This window comes from Silene latifolia, chromosome 2 (assembly GCF_048544455.1).
Source record: "Silene latifolia isolate original U9 population chromosome 2, ASM4854445v1, whole genome shotgun sequence".
In the NCBI taxonomy this organism is placed as follows: Eukaryota; Viridiplantae; Streptophyta; class Magnoliopsida; order Caryophyllales; family Caryophyllaceae; genus Silene; species Silene latifolia.
The window spans coordinates 11,031,093-11,048,099 of NC_133527.1; the positions used below are offsets into that span (position 1 = coordinate 11,031,093).

Below are 17,007 nucleotides of genomic sequence, written 5' to 3' on the forward strand. Positions count from 1 at the left end.
CACGTTTTGGGCCCTGGTCTCCTGGACGGTTTCCGCCGCTCTTGTCGGCGTGACAGTGTGAGCAGGCGTATTACTGATTAGGTCCAGGAGCATTTTCAGTTTCGCTACGTCAACCACCTGCCCCATGATGGTGACCTGGTTGGTCAAAAACGGCGTGTCGGGTATTATTGGCATCCCGAACTCGGTTGGATTACTCCGCGGTGGAGGGCTGCACGACTCCAGAGTTGTTGAAAGCATCATCTTGGTAGAACGCGGTTTCGTCGGTCACGACTGCGTCTTGTTGTTTCGACATTTTCTTAGCTTTTTTGGGTGGGTTTTTTTTTTTTTTTTTTTTTTGTTTGGGAATGAATGTGACTAGCTTCTAGTGTCTTTCCCCACAGACGGCGCCAATTGTTCCGGGTAGAATTCCAGAGCAAGTATCGTTACCACCCGTGGCTTGTAGAATAATGTCTTGAGTTGAACCCTTCTTGCCTCTATCGTACCTCTCGGCTTCTCCTGCAACAATGAACGAACTGAGGGCTTGGCTTTGTGCCAAGCGTACTCACTCCGACGCTCAAGTCAGTAAACTTAAAGGATTAAGTTGTGTTACTTGGCTAGGTATGTATTGTAGAGAGATAAAGAGGATATTACCAGATGAATAGTGTATTTAGGTTAAGTTGTGGGATCCTTTCCTCAATGAAGGTTGAGGAGTATTTATAGACTTTCACCTTTTGTCACGTAGTGGCCAAGTGGCCAAGTGGCAGCGGTGGAAAGACGTTCTACCCTCGGCCGATGGACCTATGGCAGGCCGGCCGACGGGTCTTGGATATGAGTACGCGGATATGTGTCCCTACTGGCTAGGTGCCGGTCGGGACCCAGTGACAGGCCGATGGATTGCGTCGGCTAGGCTGTCTGATATGTTGACTTTGCTGTGGATGTCTCTGACCTTGCTCAGTGTGTTGACTTGGTCAACGGTGCAGAATATGCCCCATCAATATGTAGTATATTTAACACACCAACTTATTTTCCAATGTGGGACAAAACATACTAAAAAGTTCACAATTTTACATATTAAGAAGTACAACATCTTTAATATGTGCAAATAATATGAAATCTATACTCTAATGATAGCATTTTTTACCACAAAGCTAATTATATTATTTTCATAATTTTTTGACCGACATTTTTTTGCCAAATGAAATGTAAAAGTTTGATATAAAAATTGGAAATATCACTTGAATATAATTTAGGAAATATACATATTATAATAATTAAAAGATTCTCCACTTTATTTTTTACATCAAAAATTATACTTTCCTAAATTGATTTTTGATGATGTGGACGCTCTCAGATCGCTCGAAAAAACTCTCTTTTTTATATATATATATATATATATATATATAGATTAGTTTTCAGCTATAAATATTCGGGTCAGTAATATTGGTTCGGATTAATACGGGTTATGAGTCATGCTCGGTTCTCAGTACGTAGGAACATGTATTCGGGTCATGCGAATAGACTTCACATGTGTCAGGCTCGGCTCCAGATGTGAGTAGGAGACCAATTCATTAATAATAGGTCTAACATACAATTATTGCAAAAGATATTAAAATCAAATCAACTGAGTTCAAGTTTGCAAAAATCGAACAAATTAAATTCTTTCTAAACACAAAGATCGCTATTATTAAGAGTATCTTCAATGGTTACAAAAAAAATTGCTGGTAATTTTGTAAAAATTTCAAGTAGGTTGCTTACTATTGGGGATGGAAAATTATGACCCGCTTGAAAGCTACACCTGCTCTACCAAGTGATAGTATAGTAACCTACCATTGGGAGAACATGTAGCTTGAGAGCAATATTGCTGAAAATAACAATATGACATATCAAACTACAATATAATGTAGTTTATCATTAAAGATGCTATAATAGTAGTGACTACTAAGTATATAACACCGTGGAAATATTGGTGATAATTTTAATTTAAGTATCATATTAAAGTTTGAGCAAGTCTTTTGTAAACCTTATAACAAAAACTTTGATGCCCTTGATACAAGTCAAGAGCCTGCATCACAAGCCCTAGGCCTAAGAGAATTGGCGCGACAATAATAATAATAATAATAGCGGTTGGTTCTTGTAAAATCGTTCATACAGGTACACTGATCTTATTGTAGCTTATAAACTTCACCTAATGTCTAATGATAACAAGAAATGAAGTGCATAATCTATAATAAGCAACAGTAAGCCTTATAACGGTCTTATTTGATATTTACATGATACGGAGTAGTAAAGAAATCTTAATTAAGCGAATGTAAGAAAGCAACAGTAAGCCTTACAACGGTCTTATTTGATATTTGCGTGATACGGAGTAGTACAAATATCTTAATTAAGCGAACGTAATAAGGTGAGCATTTTCTCCCTATTGGGCAAGTTATCCTTGATAATGTTGCAATTAAGGATATCATCAGCCCAATTGTAAATCTCAGGGAACTTGTCTCTTGTAAACACATCCTTGCCTGCAACTTCTTGCAATATTGGTATCCAGTAAATTACATACAAGCCTATTACATCCAAAAATTTGTTTATGTTTTCTTTGAATAACTTGTTTCCCTTCATCTCTTTCTCAAAGATTTCGAGTTGGGTTAGTAGTTCGTCGATTGCTTCTTGGGTTCCTTGTCCTCTCATAGGCAGTGCCTTTGACGATGTAGCACCTATCTGAAACACAATGTCATTGCCAAAATGTGAATTTTTTCGGGTACTTAAAAAGTTCGGAACAAACCGGATGAGTTCGAATTGACCTAGACGATTCATATTCAAATACACTGGAGATATAAAATTCGAGTTGAATTTTAAGCTAAATTTCTGATTTCATTTCATCGTTAAATAAAGTTATGGAGGTTAATCAACATGCGTATCTACCAATTGATGTTAGTTTGTTTGATCTATAAGTACTATTACTACAAAGTCAAATTAACCCATGAGCACTTAGATCAACTGGTTAGGAGTTGTTCTAGCTTAATCAGAGGTCTCGTGTTCGAGTTCTGGGAATGCAACAGTTTTACCGCCCTAGTGGTCCTACCCGGCTTGAATCCGAACTAAATCAGATGGTTTACAAAAAACGAAAAAAAAAAAAAAAAAAAAAAAACTACAAAGTCAAATTACGGATATATTTAAAATGAAAATACCGGATTGAAGTTGCCACGATTTGAATTAATGATTGACCTCCGCAATTAATTTAAACCGTAAATTTTAATTGAGATGATTTCCTCACAAATTTCATAAAATAATCTATAAATACTATTAAAAGGCTAGCCTAAAAATGCCACATAGACAATGCCACATTGGATGAAAAAAAGCCACGTATACAATAACATGTGACTTGGCAAACTAATATGACGTGAATTATCCAATTTATTATTATATTGCATTAATTTAATTCACTTATTTACTTTAAAAATCCATCATATTCCATTAGATTTAAATTTAATTAACTAAAAAAAACTACAATAAAAAAATACGCATTAACTATAAGTTAATAATTTCAAGATATTTCATATGGAGTACTATTATATGTATTCGAAAAAAAAAAATTGAATACATAAGAAATTAAGAACGAAGAAGAATAAATGAAGTTGAAAACAAAAAAAAATTGTATTGTCACTAATTCACTACTTTTTTTTTTGAAAGACATTAACTCACTATTATTGTTACTATAACTTTGTTGTATATAGAAGATGTTTTACAGAACTAATTAATCGACAAATAAGTATTAAAGATCATATAAAATATTTTCTCAGGAAAATGTAAAATATATGAAAAGGAAAATATTTATTTAATTTAAGTAATTTACAAACAAATTCTGTAAATACTTAAGTGAAATTAAACACTAATAATAGAATTTTAAAAGGGTAGAAATACCGTATTTAGTTCATGAAATTATTTCACGTAAAGGATAAGGTTTTGGAAAATATAAAATATATGGAAAAGAAAATATTTATTTAATTTAAGTAATTTACAAACAAATTCTGTAAATACTTAAGTAAATCTATCTATACAATATAGTTAAAAGGCTAGATTAAAGCATTTAATTTAATTTTACATGGCATTAGCATTTAATATTTTATAACCCATTAATTTCCATTAATTTTTATTGACTGTTTAATTATTATTTATTAATTATTATTAGATTATTGGTTATTTGATATGATTCTTAAAAAAAATTGAATGATTACTAAAAGTCCTCACAAAAATGTCATTACATATTATGTAACATACAAATAAAGAAAATCAAAAGACATCATTAATATTCTTAAACTAAATGTATATATTAAAGATTTGATGAGCTAGAAAAAACAAAAAAAGATGCAATTTACCAAAATTCACATAAAAGTTTTATAATTTACAATTATATTTCACATTTTAATTGAAATTTTTGGAAGAGAACATAGATGTTAGTGAATCGTTTAAATTTTTTCATATTAACACAACTCAGAAAATTAAAGTATATATTTATTTATTTATTTAAAATCTATATAATAAATAGTATAAAAAGGCTACCATTGAGTACACTTTTAAATGACATTTGATATAACCACGTGATTTCAAGAAGCCATATTACAAGTCAATTTGTTAGGCGGGTATAAAAAGGCTACCATTGAGTACACTTTTAAATGACATTTGATATAACCCGTGTTATGATAAATTTTTAATCTTCTTCCTCCACATGATTTCACCACAAGCATTTAACCATAGTTTTCATATTCTTTCTCCATAACTCATTTCTCAAGTTTCTTTATAATGATTCATATTTTTAGTTTACCTTAAATCTTTTGTTGATATTATGACTTCTTAACTACTACTTTTTTTTTCTTGAGATGATAATGTTTATTCCATGAGCACAACAATAGACATGCATTTTTATTATAATTTTTTATCAGCCTACAACTCATTCGTTTTTCTCATGTTCTCTTTTCCATTATAAGATTTTACTATATTGGTCAAACTTATTTGATAATATTTTAAATATACTCGGTATATCTTATGCAATTTTGTATTTCGTTTACAATTGATTTTGGCATAATACTAATTTGTACAATTGATTGAATTTTCAGGAGCATGACATACTTGGAGATCAATACGTGCAAATGACAATCGACAAGTATGTGGATTTTTTAAGAGGTAGCATAGTATTTATCATTTTTTTTCTTGGAATTTCTTTTTTTTGGGAGATTTTTCTATTTTAATTATTAATACAAAACTCATTTGATAATGTTTTACATATACTCGGTATATCTTATGCAATTTAGTATTTTGTGTACAAATAATTTTGGCATAATACTAATTTCTACAATTGATTGAATTTTTAGGAGCATGACATACTTGGAGATCAATACGTGCAAATGACAATCGACAGGTATGTGGATTTTTTTAAGAGGTAGCATGATGTTTCTCATTTTTTCTTGGAATTTCTGTTTTTTTAGAAGATTTTCCTATTTTAATTATTAATACATGACAATCGGTGAGTACAAAACACAATTTAAGAATTATCAATTTTTTTTTTTAATTTAGATATTAGTTCAATATCAGATAACACGATATTTGATGTTGGAGGATGTGTTCATATGGATGATCAAATCTGAAGCTCTTGAATGGAGTAATCACCATATTGAGGATGTATTTTTATGTCGTTGACATTTTAATTGATATTAGCCTATCTATTTTTGTTCCAATAATTATGCTAAGGTTTTTAGCCTATTAGTTATTCTTGGCCTTTTAGTTGTAGTGATAGTATCGACACAATATCGACGGATAATCTTACAAGAGAAAAAAAAAACATCAAATGATAATTAAATTTGAAATGGAGGGACACGTATTCAATGTATTCAATTACTATATTAGTCTTACTTCATTTACTTTGTTAGGCTATTTTTCTTTTACCTATTGAAGGAGAAAAACTTGACCGCCTTTGGTAAATTTGCGGTTAAGAAAATTTTCAATCTCCGGAGCACCAATATCTTGAAGTTACATAATACATAACCCATGTATAAGTATTAATCATTGATTTCTTTATAAACAACTTATGTCTATATACATGTAATTAGACTATTTAATTTGAATATGATGAATTGAGAATGCAAATTATTACTGAATTTACGAGTTAGCATAAATCATGAATCATCAAAGCAATGAGCAACGTCATTCGTTCAACATATACATTCAAAAAAACTCTCTACTAAATGCCTAAATCCCATTAATTTACTAGGTTGTTAATAGAGGAGAAGAAGAGTTACTCATGATTAGATTTTTTTTGTATCTTTTACAAAGACCCACATTTTAACGATAAATACAATGCCTCTATTCCCCCCTAATCTCATATTATTATTGTTTATATTACCGTGTTATTATGTTCAATCTCATAATTTCCATCCTATTTTATCGTCTGCAATGTTTCCAAATCAAAATCTATTTTATACAAGTAGTATTAATAAAAAAAGAAAATTTGTATAGGACCCGTGATTTTTCACGGGTTTCAAAACTAGTTACAATTCAAATAGCGTGTTTTTCAATTGTCAAGTAAAGTTTTGTTCACGCATGATAATTACAATTTGTCTCCAAAACTTTGGCGATAAATTGAGTGCGCGAATCTTAGCACCTTAAAAAAAATGTTCACAAATAAAAAAAGTTATAAATCAATTGAGTTAGTAGAAAATTACCTTTTCCTCGATAAACTTAGCCCAAAAACGAGTTTGCGCTCGTTCATAAGGGTTAATAGGTAACAAGGGATTTTCCTTCCAAATCTCGTCGATATATTCTATGATCACCAACGTCTCGATAACCGGTTTTTCATTATGAACAAAGATAGGAATTTTCTTGGTGATGGGGTTGTACTTGAGAAGCTCTTGACTCTTGTTTCTCATGTCTTCTTTAACATATTCATACTTAATTCCCTTCAATTTTAGTGCTATTTCCACTCTTGTACTAAATGGACAACCCCATACACCAAACAATTTTACTTGCTCCATTTTCTTTGTTTGATTCCTTTTTGTGTTGTTGATGATCTAGAGGTTGGGTTGCATAATGAGGATGAATTATGCACATAAATACTAATCCAAGTAGGGAAAAAAGAAGTAAAATAAATACTTTTCAAAGTATGGCCAACAAAGTAAATTAAACATATTCCACTAGGAGTCTAGAACCAAACTAAATACGTACTTTTCAAAGTAAATAAAAATTAGTCCAACTAGCATCACAATAACAAAATAAAACGAGTACTTATCAAAGATAGACCAAATGAAATTATGGAAAATTAACCCTAATAATTTGATGTTTGGTGAATTTCCTAAATAGTTTCAAATTGCCAACGTAATTCCAGTTTTACACTCATTTCGGATAACCTTATTTTTCGCCAAGTGATTGAATAAAATCTAAAAAAATGAAAAAGTAAACATATATTAAAATCCTAAATTTTTAGGATGAGCGTACTATGTCGCGAGTAAGAATCGGATCTCCAATCTCATGGCTGGAGTAAGAGAGTTAGCTCATTTAATAGTGAAAGCAACTCTCTAAGCAATACAGTGTATAATCCTCTCGCCATGAGTGCTCTCACGAAGAGGTAAATGACTAGCAAAAGAGTTTGTTCCACACTTTCACTACGATGGACAGGGATCAAACCCTTATACTCATGGTTAAGGAATGAGGTGAACAATCCCTACACTAAGCCCATTTGATTATATTTAAAAAAGATCAACAAGAATAATTCATAAAACGCTTTCAGGTTAGAGTAAGTCTCTGTTCTTTTGGACTAAAACATGTGAATGAAGATTTGCAAAAATTGGTCGAACGATTTTTCAAAATAGGCGATTTTCCCCAATTAATTATCAAAATGGGTCGAGTCTCAAATTAATTGTCGGAAATGGGTCCACGTAGGCTTGGTATTGACGAAGTTAGTGTGAGGAGTCAAGTCGCCATGACGGGTGGCGACTTGTGTCGAAGTCATATTTGCACAAAGAAGGAAGTTTCCGAGAAGAAGGACCAGACCAAAACGCTAAGGGGGTGGTGACTTTGAGCTTGGTCGCTGTCCGAGATGGCGACTTAGATACGAACCTAGCTTCGGGTATGACGTGGACCCATTTTGGGTAATTAATTTGAAATTCGACCTATTTCGTTAAATAATTGGCGAAAATCGTCTATTTTTAAAAAAAAAAAATCCGTTTTTTTTTTTTTTTTTTTTCAATTAAAAGTCAAACCAACAAAAGTACATTAACACTTTTGAAAAACAATACTATGACCATTTACAGATGAGACTTGCACTTCTGCCTATCATCGATGTACTTTTTTTTAATTCATTTTCACAACGTTAAAAAGATGCAATTAACCCTTATTACATCATTTATTGAACATAACAACTAAAACATATAACTAAAACTAGCACTGCAACAACAAAAAATTCAATAACATTCGATATTAAAATTAAACAATCAAGATTGATGAAGTACGAAAGACTGGACACGAGCTGAGCGTCTTTCAAATACCACCAACACTGTGATCATTGATTCATTGTCGATGAGCATTGGGGTTAACATGAGGAAAACTCAAACGTAAAAAACCGAACATCATCTGCTTATCAGGCAAGTTCTTCTGAACAACATCGCAACTAAAAATGTCATCAGCCCAACTCATAATTTCAGGGAAATTATCCCTTGTTAGTACATTTTTGCCTGCAAATTCTTGTAATACCGGAATCCAGTAGATTACGAACAAGCCTGCTATATCCAAATACTTTATTTTGTTTTCTTTGAATAACTCTGCTGTTTTCATCCCTTTCTCAAAGGTTTTGAGGTGTTCTTGTAGTTCTTCTGTTGCTTTTTCGGTATCCCCTTCTCCTAGGAATGCATTCACTGTTGCTGGCATGATCTAAAATACAATGTCGAATGGTTAAATCAATTTAAATCCATATAAAATCATCAACTGACCACTGAACATCAACGATTGTGTAACTATTTAAGATAATAGTATCAAATACGTTAATTATTAATCATATTTGAGCTGAGCTGAGCTGAGCTGAGCTGAGCTGAGCTAAATTGAATTGAGCATTGAATCATTATGTATTAAATATGTTAACACAAATTACTAATCGGTATAAAATCATTAATTGAGGTGAACTGAGCATCACCAATTAGGCAAATTACATATATAACTACAAAAATATTTGCAAATTATTTCATTAATTATGATAAACATTTGTTTCTATGTTGTTAAGAATCTTTCTCTAAATTAGCTTATTATAGCACACGTTAGAAAAAATAATACGGAGTATAAAAAACACAAGTTCTTGAACAATCCGGTCTACCAAAAATTATTTGCCTGATCCATTCAGCCACTAATTACTCTTTACTCGCATTGTCCTAATCATTTATGTATTTTGATTAAAATATCTTTTAAAAAGATAATTAATTAATTAAAACGAAGGAATGCCTACACTTAACATACACATGTAACAAAGTCTAATTTTAAAGTTCCAACTTTAAACGGAAACTCGATCAGCATCAATAAAAGAGCTAGTTTAACGAATAAAGTTATTTTCATAGGTCTTAGTAAACATACCATTTCATCAATGAACTTAGCCCAAAACCGAGCCTGGGCCCTACAATAAGGGTCAACAGGCAAGAGGGCGTTTTCCTTCCAAATTTCGTCGATATATTCCAAGATTAACAAAGACTCAACAATTGGCAAACCATTATGAAGGAGAACAGGAATTTTCTTGTGAATGGGATTGTACTTAAGAAGCTCATCACTCTTGTTTTGCAAATCTTGTTGTGCAAATTCATAGTCAACACCTTTTAATTGAAGTGCTATTTCAACTCTCGCATTTACTGGACTACCTCGAGTACCAAGCAATTTCAGATGCTCCATTTTCTTTGGTTGATTATTCCTACGTCTTTGCTACGAACTTAGAGATTGGTTATTTATTTATTATGTTTAGATAAGCATTGAAATAATAAGAATAATATCATGATGATGCATGTCTTAAATGCTGATTATGGTCAATTTCGGGGTGCTGGCTATGTGACGTGAGTGCTGATAGCAGCAACATACACGAACCAAAGATGAAGTCAATGAAATAATGAAGTCAACGAATCAAGATCTTACAAACCTGCATAACTGCAGATGAGGATTTCAGATTTAGAGCCGATTATCAGTTAGTTCAAACCAACTTATGAATCAAGACCTTATAGGATAATGCTCAAGACCTTATAGGATAATGCTCATTCATGTACGCATTTTACTCTATCAAGTACGCATTTTATAATTTTACCCTTTTTTTTCAATCCATCTTCTCCCCTATTGCTTTTACTCAAACAAAACTCAACTGCCTCTTCCATTTCCCATCAAACATTATTCAACCATGATAATTTGTGAAATTATTTTTGGATCATTAAGCAGACTAAAATCATACTCTGATAAATTTTCAGATGACATGAAATAGGGGGGGCAAATTGGAAATAAAAGGTTATGAACATAATCCGTAAATCAAGAGAAAAAGGAGATACTGGTGTACAATTGTACGTACTTCAAATCAATTATAAAACTAGTTTTAAACCCGTGCAAAATTGCACGGGTATGTATTTGGGCCAGAATAAATGTTTTTTATGTATATTTGATTTTGCATTTGTATTGTACCTATCTAATTGGTCTAAATCAACGATGTACATAATTAATGTTTAAATTTGTTACAAACATGTGTTCACATGCACTGGTTTATAAGGAAATAACGTAATCTACTCTTGTAAATAAAAATTGTATACATAAAAAACTTTACATTCGGATAAAAGAAATATAATCTAATAATCAACTTTATATGCAAGTTATTCTAAAAATTGAAAAATTTCATGATACACTACATTAGTAGTCGTGGTAGAAGTACGCATATCTGAGTCACAAATTAAAATTTTCAAGCCTTCTTTTCGGGTGACCCTGGAAAGTGCGACATAAAGCTGGCCATGATTAAACACTGGTCTTGGAAGATAGATGCTGACCTGAGATAAAGACTGCCCTTGACTCTTGTTTATCCTCGGTGATGAACGGCTTTCTATACAGATCTGAAAGGATTATTTTTTCTTAAAAAAAACATATTTTAAAGTTTTTCGACTTACCTTATTGTGTTTTTATTATTTAAACAATAATTATTATAATAATTGTGAATTATTTATTAAAAAATTTATTAAAAAAATTTTAATCACTTGTAAAATAAAATAAAATTTATTTATTTGTTTTTTTAGAGTAAAATAAAAAATAAAAATAGCTTTAAATGCTTGTTGAAGACTATATTAACTTGGTTTCCTATCATTGTCACCTACCAATTTCAGTGTGCGCGGCTGATAGTTAACAAGCCGCGTTTTATATTCGAAGTGAAAAAAAAAAATTGTACCCTGTAATTTTAAAAAATTATGTTGTGAATTTGTGGTACAATAATATTAACAAAAATACATGTACTTCATTTTTGTAATTCATTTCCTTTGTATGTTCGAACCCGTATATAACTGTAATTCCTTCTGTAATTTTATTGTGTAATTTTGTTTCAAAAATTATGTAATTTAATCACATTACTCGCATTTGTAATTAATTCTGCATAAATGTTATGCATTTTCTTTACACGGATTGTATAGAATTTTATCATAATATTAATTCGAAGAAGTATTCCATAAGATTATTTTATATAATTTATTGCGACACTGAATTTAGCGCATGTTCGAAAAGACGGATATCTGAATAATTAAATACGTTGCACACTCATGGGTCCCACCATAACTTGGATTTTCCAAAAAAAAAAAATGCATTTATGATGTGGCGCGCTGTACAATGAGTATTGTCTTCTGAATTTATATAGATAAGATTACCCAAATGCAGTAATCAATTTGATTAATGTAATGTTGTATTGATTAACTAATGCCCGGACAATTCCGTGTCATTAATCCTACTTTGGATCTACTACTAATAAGAAATTTCAAAACCCTAATATTACTTGTTGGTTATGAGAAATTAAGATACATAATTGAAGAATTTAAGAGAAATTTAATTAGATTTGACGAGAAAAAGAACAAAATGAAAAAATGTATATAAAAGAGTAAAAGTTGTACATGAAAGAGCAACTACGCTTATAAATTGAGGGAATTCGTAAATTCGAATCGGAGCACTCTTAACATATAAAGTGACTAATATATTTTATTTACATCCAAAAGTACTCATTTAATCTTATCTATCTACGTAGTATATCTATAACAATCTCCTCTATTACTAAGAGAATCAAAATTCTTTTTATTTTCCCTCCAAAAAGCATATAGCTAAATAAGGTAATAAATAAAATTTTTCTTTCATTACATTATTATATTTTAAATGAATATATTCTTATAAATAAACTCTAATATTTTAAATAAATTCATAATTATGATTTTTTCATTAAAATAAAATAAAATTGATATTAAATTATAAAGTATAAGTTGCTAAATTTTTCAGTAATGCAATAATTATTACTGTAAGGAATAACTTGACACATGCTTACTATTAGCTTCGTGATAAAAAAACATTCACTAAAAAAAATTCACAACTTAAATAATTTTTTTTATTAGTTTTCCATTTCAATTTTTTTGTTTCATATCAAAATACAATGGAGTGAACTCATAAATATTAATGAGGTGCAAATTTTAAAAGTATAAATCCTCCTATATACTAAGAGAATACAACTTTTCTAAAGTTTTCCTCCAAAGTGCTCAAACTTATATATGGAAACAAATTAGATTTTCATTTATTAAACTAATTTTCCAATTAAAATAATCTATACATAAAAAATGTATCTCCTATTATTAACTTCGTGACAAAAAAAAGATTTTTTAAAAAAAATTGATGTAGTTAAAATATTTTCATAAAAAACACAGTTCATGGAATTATTCAGTTCTTTTGATTAATTTTAATATTAGTTTTTTTTTATAAAAATTCGCGAGATATAAATCTAAAATCTATAACTAATACACTAAAAATTAAAAGGACTATATTTACCGCGCATTTTGCGTGGGATCTACACTAGTTGAATTAAAACGCCTTCAATTTTAATTTAGTGTTATCTATATAATAATCTACATAGTATAAAAGTCAAGTTTTTTTTGGAGAACTGTGATTGGCTGCTGATTTTAGGGGTAAAAAAGTAATTTTCTAATGTGGGGTCTACCCATGATCTTAAAAACAATTAATTAAAATTTACAACAAATTCTCTACAAGTGTTTGGGTAATTTATTTAATTCATTATTAGGGGTTGTTTAGTTGCCATGAAGGAATATAAATTCACATGAACTTCAATTTTACATGAAGTAGTAATTCATGTGAATTGAGCACCGAAAAAAAAAGTAATTCATGTGAATTGCATAAAAAGTGTTTGGTTGACATATGGACACTGAATTCATGTAGAAAGTTATGTGGGAATTGCCACTTGCCTTAGAGGGGCTAGGTAAGTGACTTCCTCTATAATGGAGGAACTTAAATTCCATGTGAATCCCATGATTTTGGCAACTAAACAAGTACATAATATGAAAATCCCATGAATTTAAAGAGTAACCAAACAAGCCCTTAGTACACTAGTTTAGACCCCGTGCGTTATATGCAAGGTATTTAAAGTTTAACATTTTTATAAAATTACTTATATAATATTGATACCTCATAATTGTTTACATTTATCATCATTGTATTTTGCTTGCATAAATAAAAGTTAGAATTGCAAAATTAGTTAAGAGAATTGACTAATGAGTTGAAATATACTCCTATTATATTATAATGAAAATATTTTTATAGCATAAAACTAATGAGTTTCAATTTATATATATATTTTTTTCAATTTTCTTTGTCATGAAACTAATAACAAAAATAATTTTATACAACATATGAGTCAACTCGTCATCTAATAGTAGGATAAATAAAAGATTTAGCAGTTTATAATTTTATATCAATTTGTTTTATTTTAATTAAAATAATATAGTTTAGAGTTTAGTGAAAATAATATAATTTGATAAAAAAAAATTAATGAAAATATAATAGATGAATTAAATTATGATTGTTAGTTTCCTTATTTAGTGAATGGACATAATTATCATTAGTTTCCTTTTCTGAGAATATGTCTTTAGGCGGGAAAATGATAGAGTTCACCTATTCTTTTAGTAGATAGGGAATTTCAATTTAATTCAATGTCAATTTTCTAATTTAATTTCAATTCATATTTTTTTTATTTAATTTAATTGTTGATAAAATAAATATTATATCTAATTATATTCATACAAGGTCAGTATATGATAATTTCAAATTGACCCGTGTATTTTTTTTGCACGGGGGTAAAACTAGTTACTTGTACGTCTTTAGTTGCCTGTTGGAATACAACTCCACTGGAATATCCAATTCATGGGAATTAAGTTCCCACATGAAATTCATGTGAATTAGGTAAATCTGTTTGGTTGCCAAAGTAGGAAATCAATTGGCTACATGTTTGGTTGTCAAGGTAGAAAATCAATTACACCGGTACCTAGGGGTTAGGTAATCAACCCTTTCATTGTGAAGAGTTACAAATTCGTTGGACAATTGAATGCCTATTTTATGGCAAAAAATAGGCAATTAAATAAGTCCCAATTTTATCGAAAAGGCTACATGTATACGGGGTGTACAAGCCCCTTTGTATACAGCCTTGAAGTAAAGTGCCACGTGGAAAGTAGTAGGGACCATATGAAATTTTTTTCAATAGTTAATTCTAGTACTTAAATTGAAATATTTTAAATTTGAAATTCAAATTTGAAGAAGTTGATGAGTCATTTATTTTTATTAGTCCATCTATTTTTACAAAAAAAAAAAAAAAAAATTATATTTTATTTTATTAATATTATTTTTAGTAAATACACATTTTTCTTCCCCAAAACACAACAATCTTCTCTCATTTTTTATCCCACCCATAAATCCCTCCACCACCGTCCGGCCATATTCCGACCACCACTGCACCCACCACCGGAAAAACATGTCACCACCATGCTTAATGTCGGGAATATTTTACCTGATATACATTTTCGATTGCTCTCATTCGTCTCCTACTCAATAACTCACATCACTCTCCACCACCATCCTTCACCCAACACATCTCGTCAACCAACCACCTACCATCATCGCTCCAACATCCTTACATCCCTACGCCCCTCACGCGCGACCTTTAACCCGCCGCCACCAACACTACCAGATCTGATTAGCCAAAATGGGTTTTGTTTACTCGTCGGATGATAGATTAAGAAACAAAATGGAGAAGAAATATTTATTGTGTATTTCATGCGATTGCCTTTTAATGGCTGCCGATGATATGATTTATACAAAAATGTACAAGTTGCTGGGTTAAGACTTGGTCATATCCCAAAGATCCGATATTGATACGATATTCACAAAACTAGGAAATATACGATATTAATCGTGGTTGTAAATATCGCTAAAGAATATTCTAATATCGGAAACGTAGGTGTGGGGTTTTTATCGTGGTAGGTGTGATGTTTATGTATAATTTCCGTGGTGTGATTGTGGACATGTGGTGGTTGGCATCGATTCGGTCGTTGCGAGTATGACACGGTGGTCATGAGGTGATGCCAGCGGTTGTGGGGTTGGTGAGGGAGGAGGCCAAAAACAAAACAAAAAAAATTGTGGTGGTACCATTGCTTTCGAGTTTCGCCGGAAAGTGGTTGTCGTGCTCGGTGGTTGGTTTCAGGCGATGTGGGATGGTTGGTTGATAAAATAAAGCTAGGCAGTTGTCACTAGATTCGGCATCGAGCCGAGATGCAGGAGGTGTTGGGGCTGGTGTCCTCCACAGTTAGTGCAATGACATATAAATCTCTAAAAGGATCAAAGGGTATACTTTTGTATTATTATCAGTTGGTCCACGTTTATCAATAACGGTTGGCTTGCTAGATAAGTTTGACGTTATTGTCATACAGATGGCGGTGATCAACTGGTCCCTAAAAGTCACACCTATAGGATACGTTTGAGAGATGTGACGGTATGAAAATACAGTTATGTTGATGCCTAATATGACTAAGCGGTTAGTCGGAGTTATTGACTAATAATTAGTCAAATGCGATGTTGAGATAATTATTTAATACGGATTAAATAATACTGGCTAAGGTGAATTAAGCAGTTAATTCATAAATTGAATATAAACGGTGATATTTAATTAATGTATATTGAATTAATTAATTATACAATATTGTCAATGTCGGACAAGTATTAATATGTCGATTGTTTCATGACACTAGTCGATATTTTAATATCCGATATAGGATGACGATTTATAATTAAAACCCGTCATATACATTTAGCAAAACGAGTCGGACCACGAGTTAAATAAGGAGAAAGTGGAAAGCCCACTCCCTCCCTAAGCACTCGGTTGGCCGAGAATAACAAAAGGAGAGACCCTCTCTCCTTTTGACCTAATCATTTTCATTTGAAAGAAAATTAGGGTTTTGGAGCATTTTTCTCTAAAATTCTAGATCTCACATCAGAAAACTCACAAAAGCTCTCTCAATATTGCAAGGCAATTAGAGAGCAATTTCTAGCACAAGGGGCATAGTCTCAGACGATCTTGGGTGCAACATTTAGGAGGAAATCTACATTGATTTCTGTTCTTAGGCCGATTTACATAGGACCCGAGGTTGATTCTTATTCTTTTATCGTTTCTCTTGTTTTTCGTTTATGACAATTAATCACATGATAAATTACGTTATAGTCCTTAATTTTAAGGGGTTTTATACGGATATTACCCTACAGGAGGTACACAACAGGGATGGACTCGACAAGAGGAGATCCGGCTGGTGTTTGATTGGTGAAGTGGGGTGAGCAGTTGAATTGGTGATTGAATTCGCTAGCCGAGAAGTTGAACCGTGGTGTCCGAGGTAGTGCTCATGGCTCATGGTGGGCTGATGTTGAGCTTCGATATGGTGGCTTGTGTGAGATGGAGGAAGAGTTGTGGTG

At 31.4% G+C, this 17,007-nt stretch overlaps 2 protein-coding genes across 3 annotated transcripts; both read right to left on the minus strand.

Moving 5' to 3' along the window:
- Positions 1–2,258: 2,258 nt before the first annotated feature.
- On the minus strand, positions 2,259–7,040 carry LOC141628355 (putative glutathione S-transferase). Its single transcript, XM_074441512.1, has 2 exons — positions 6,690–7,040; positions 2,259–2,691 (listed from the first exon to the last, which is right to left on the minus strand). The coding sequence occupies exons 1-2, from the start codon at positions 6,996–6,998 to the stop codon at positions 2,359–2,361; spliced, it is 642 nt and encodes a 213-aa protein (XP_074297613.1). The 5' UTR covers positions 6,999–7,040; the 3' UTR covers positions 2,259–2,358.
- Positions 7,041–8,302: 1,262 nt separating this feature from the next.
- On the minus strand, positions 8,303–9,975 carry LOC141628361 (putative glutathione S-transferase). 2 transcript variants are annotated; one of them, XM_074441520.1, is made up of 3 exons: positions 9,580–9,975; positions 8,517–8,889; positions 8,303–8,477 (listed from the first exon to the last, which is right to left on the minus strand). In XM_074441520.1, the coding sequence occupies exons 1-2, from the start codon at positions 9,886–9,888 to the stop codon at positions 8,530–8,532; spliced, it is 669 nt and encodes a 222-aa protein (XP_074297621.1). In that variant the 5' UTR covers positions 9,889–9,975; the 3' UTR covers positions 8,303–8,477; positions 8,517–8,529. The 2 variants fall into 2 exon arrangements, with proteins under 2 accessions (XP_074297621.1, XP_074297620.1); XM_074441519.1 differs by having other exon boundaries at positions 8,303–8,889.
- Between the last annotated feature and the right edge of the window lie 7,032 nt (positions 9,976–17,007).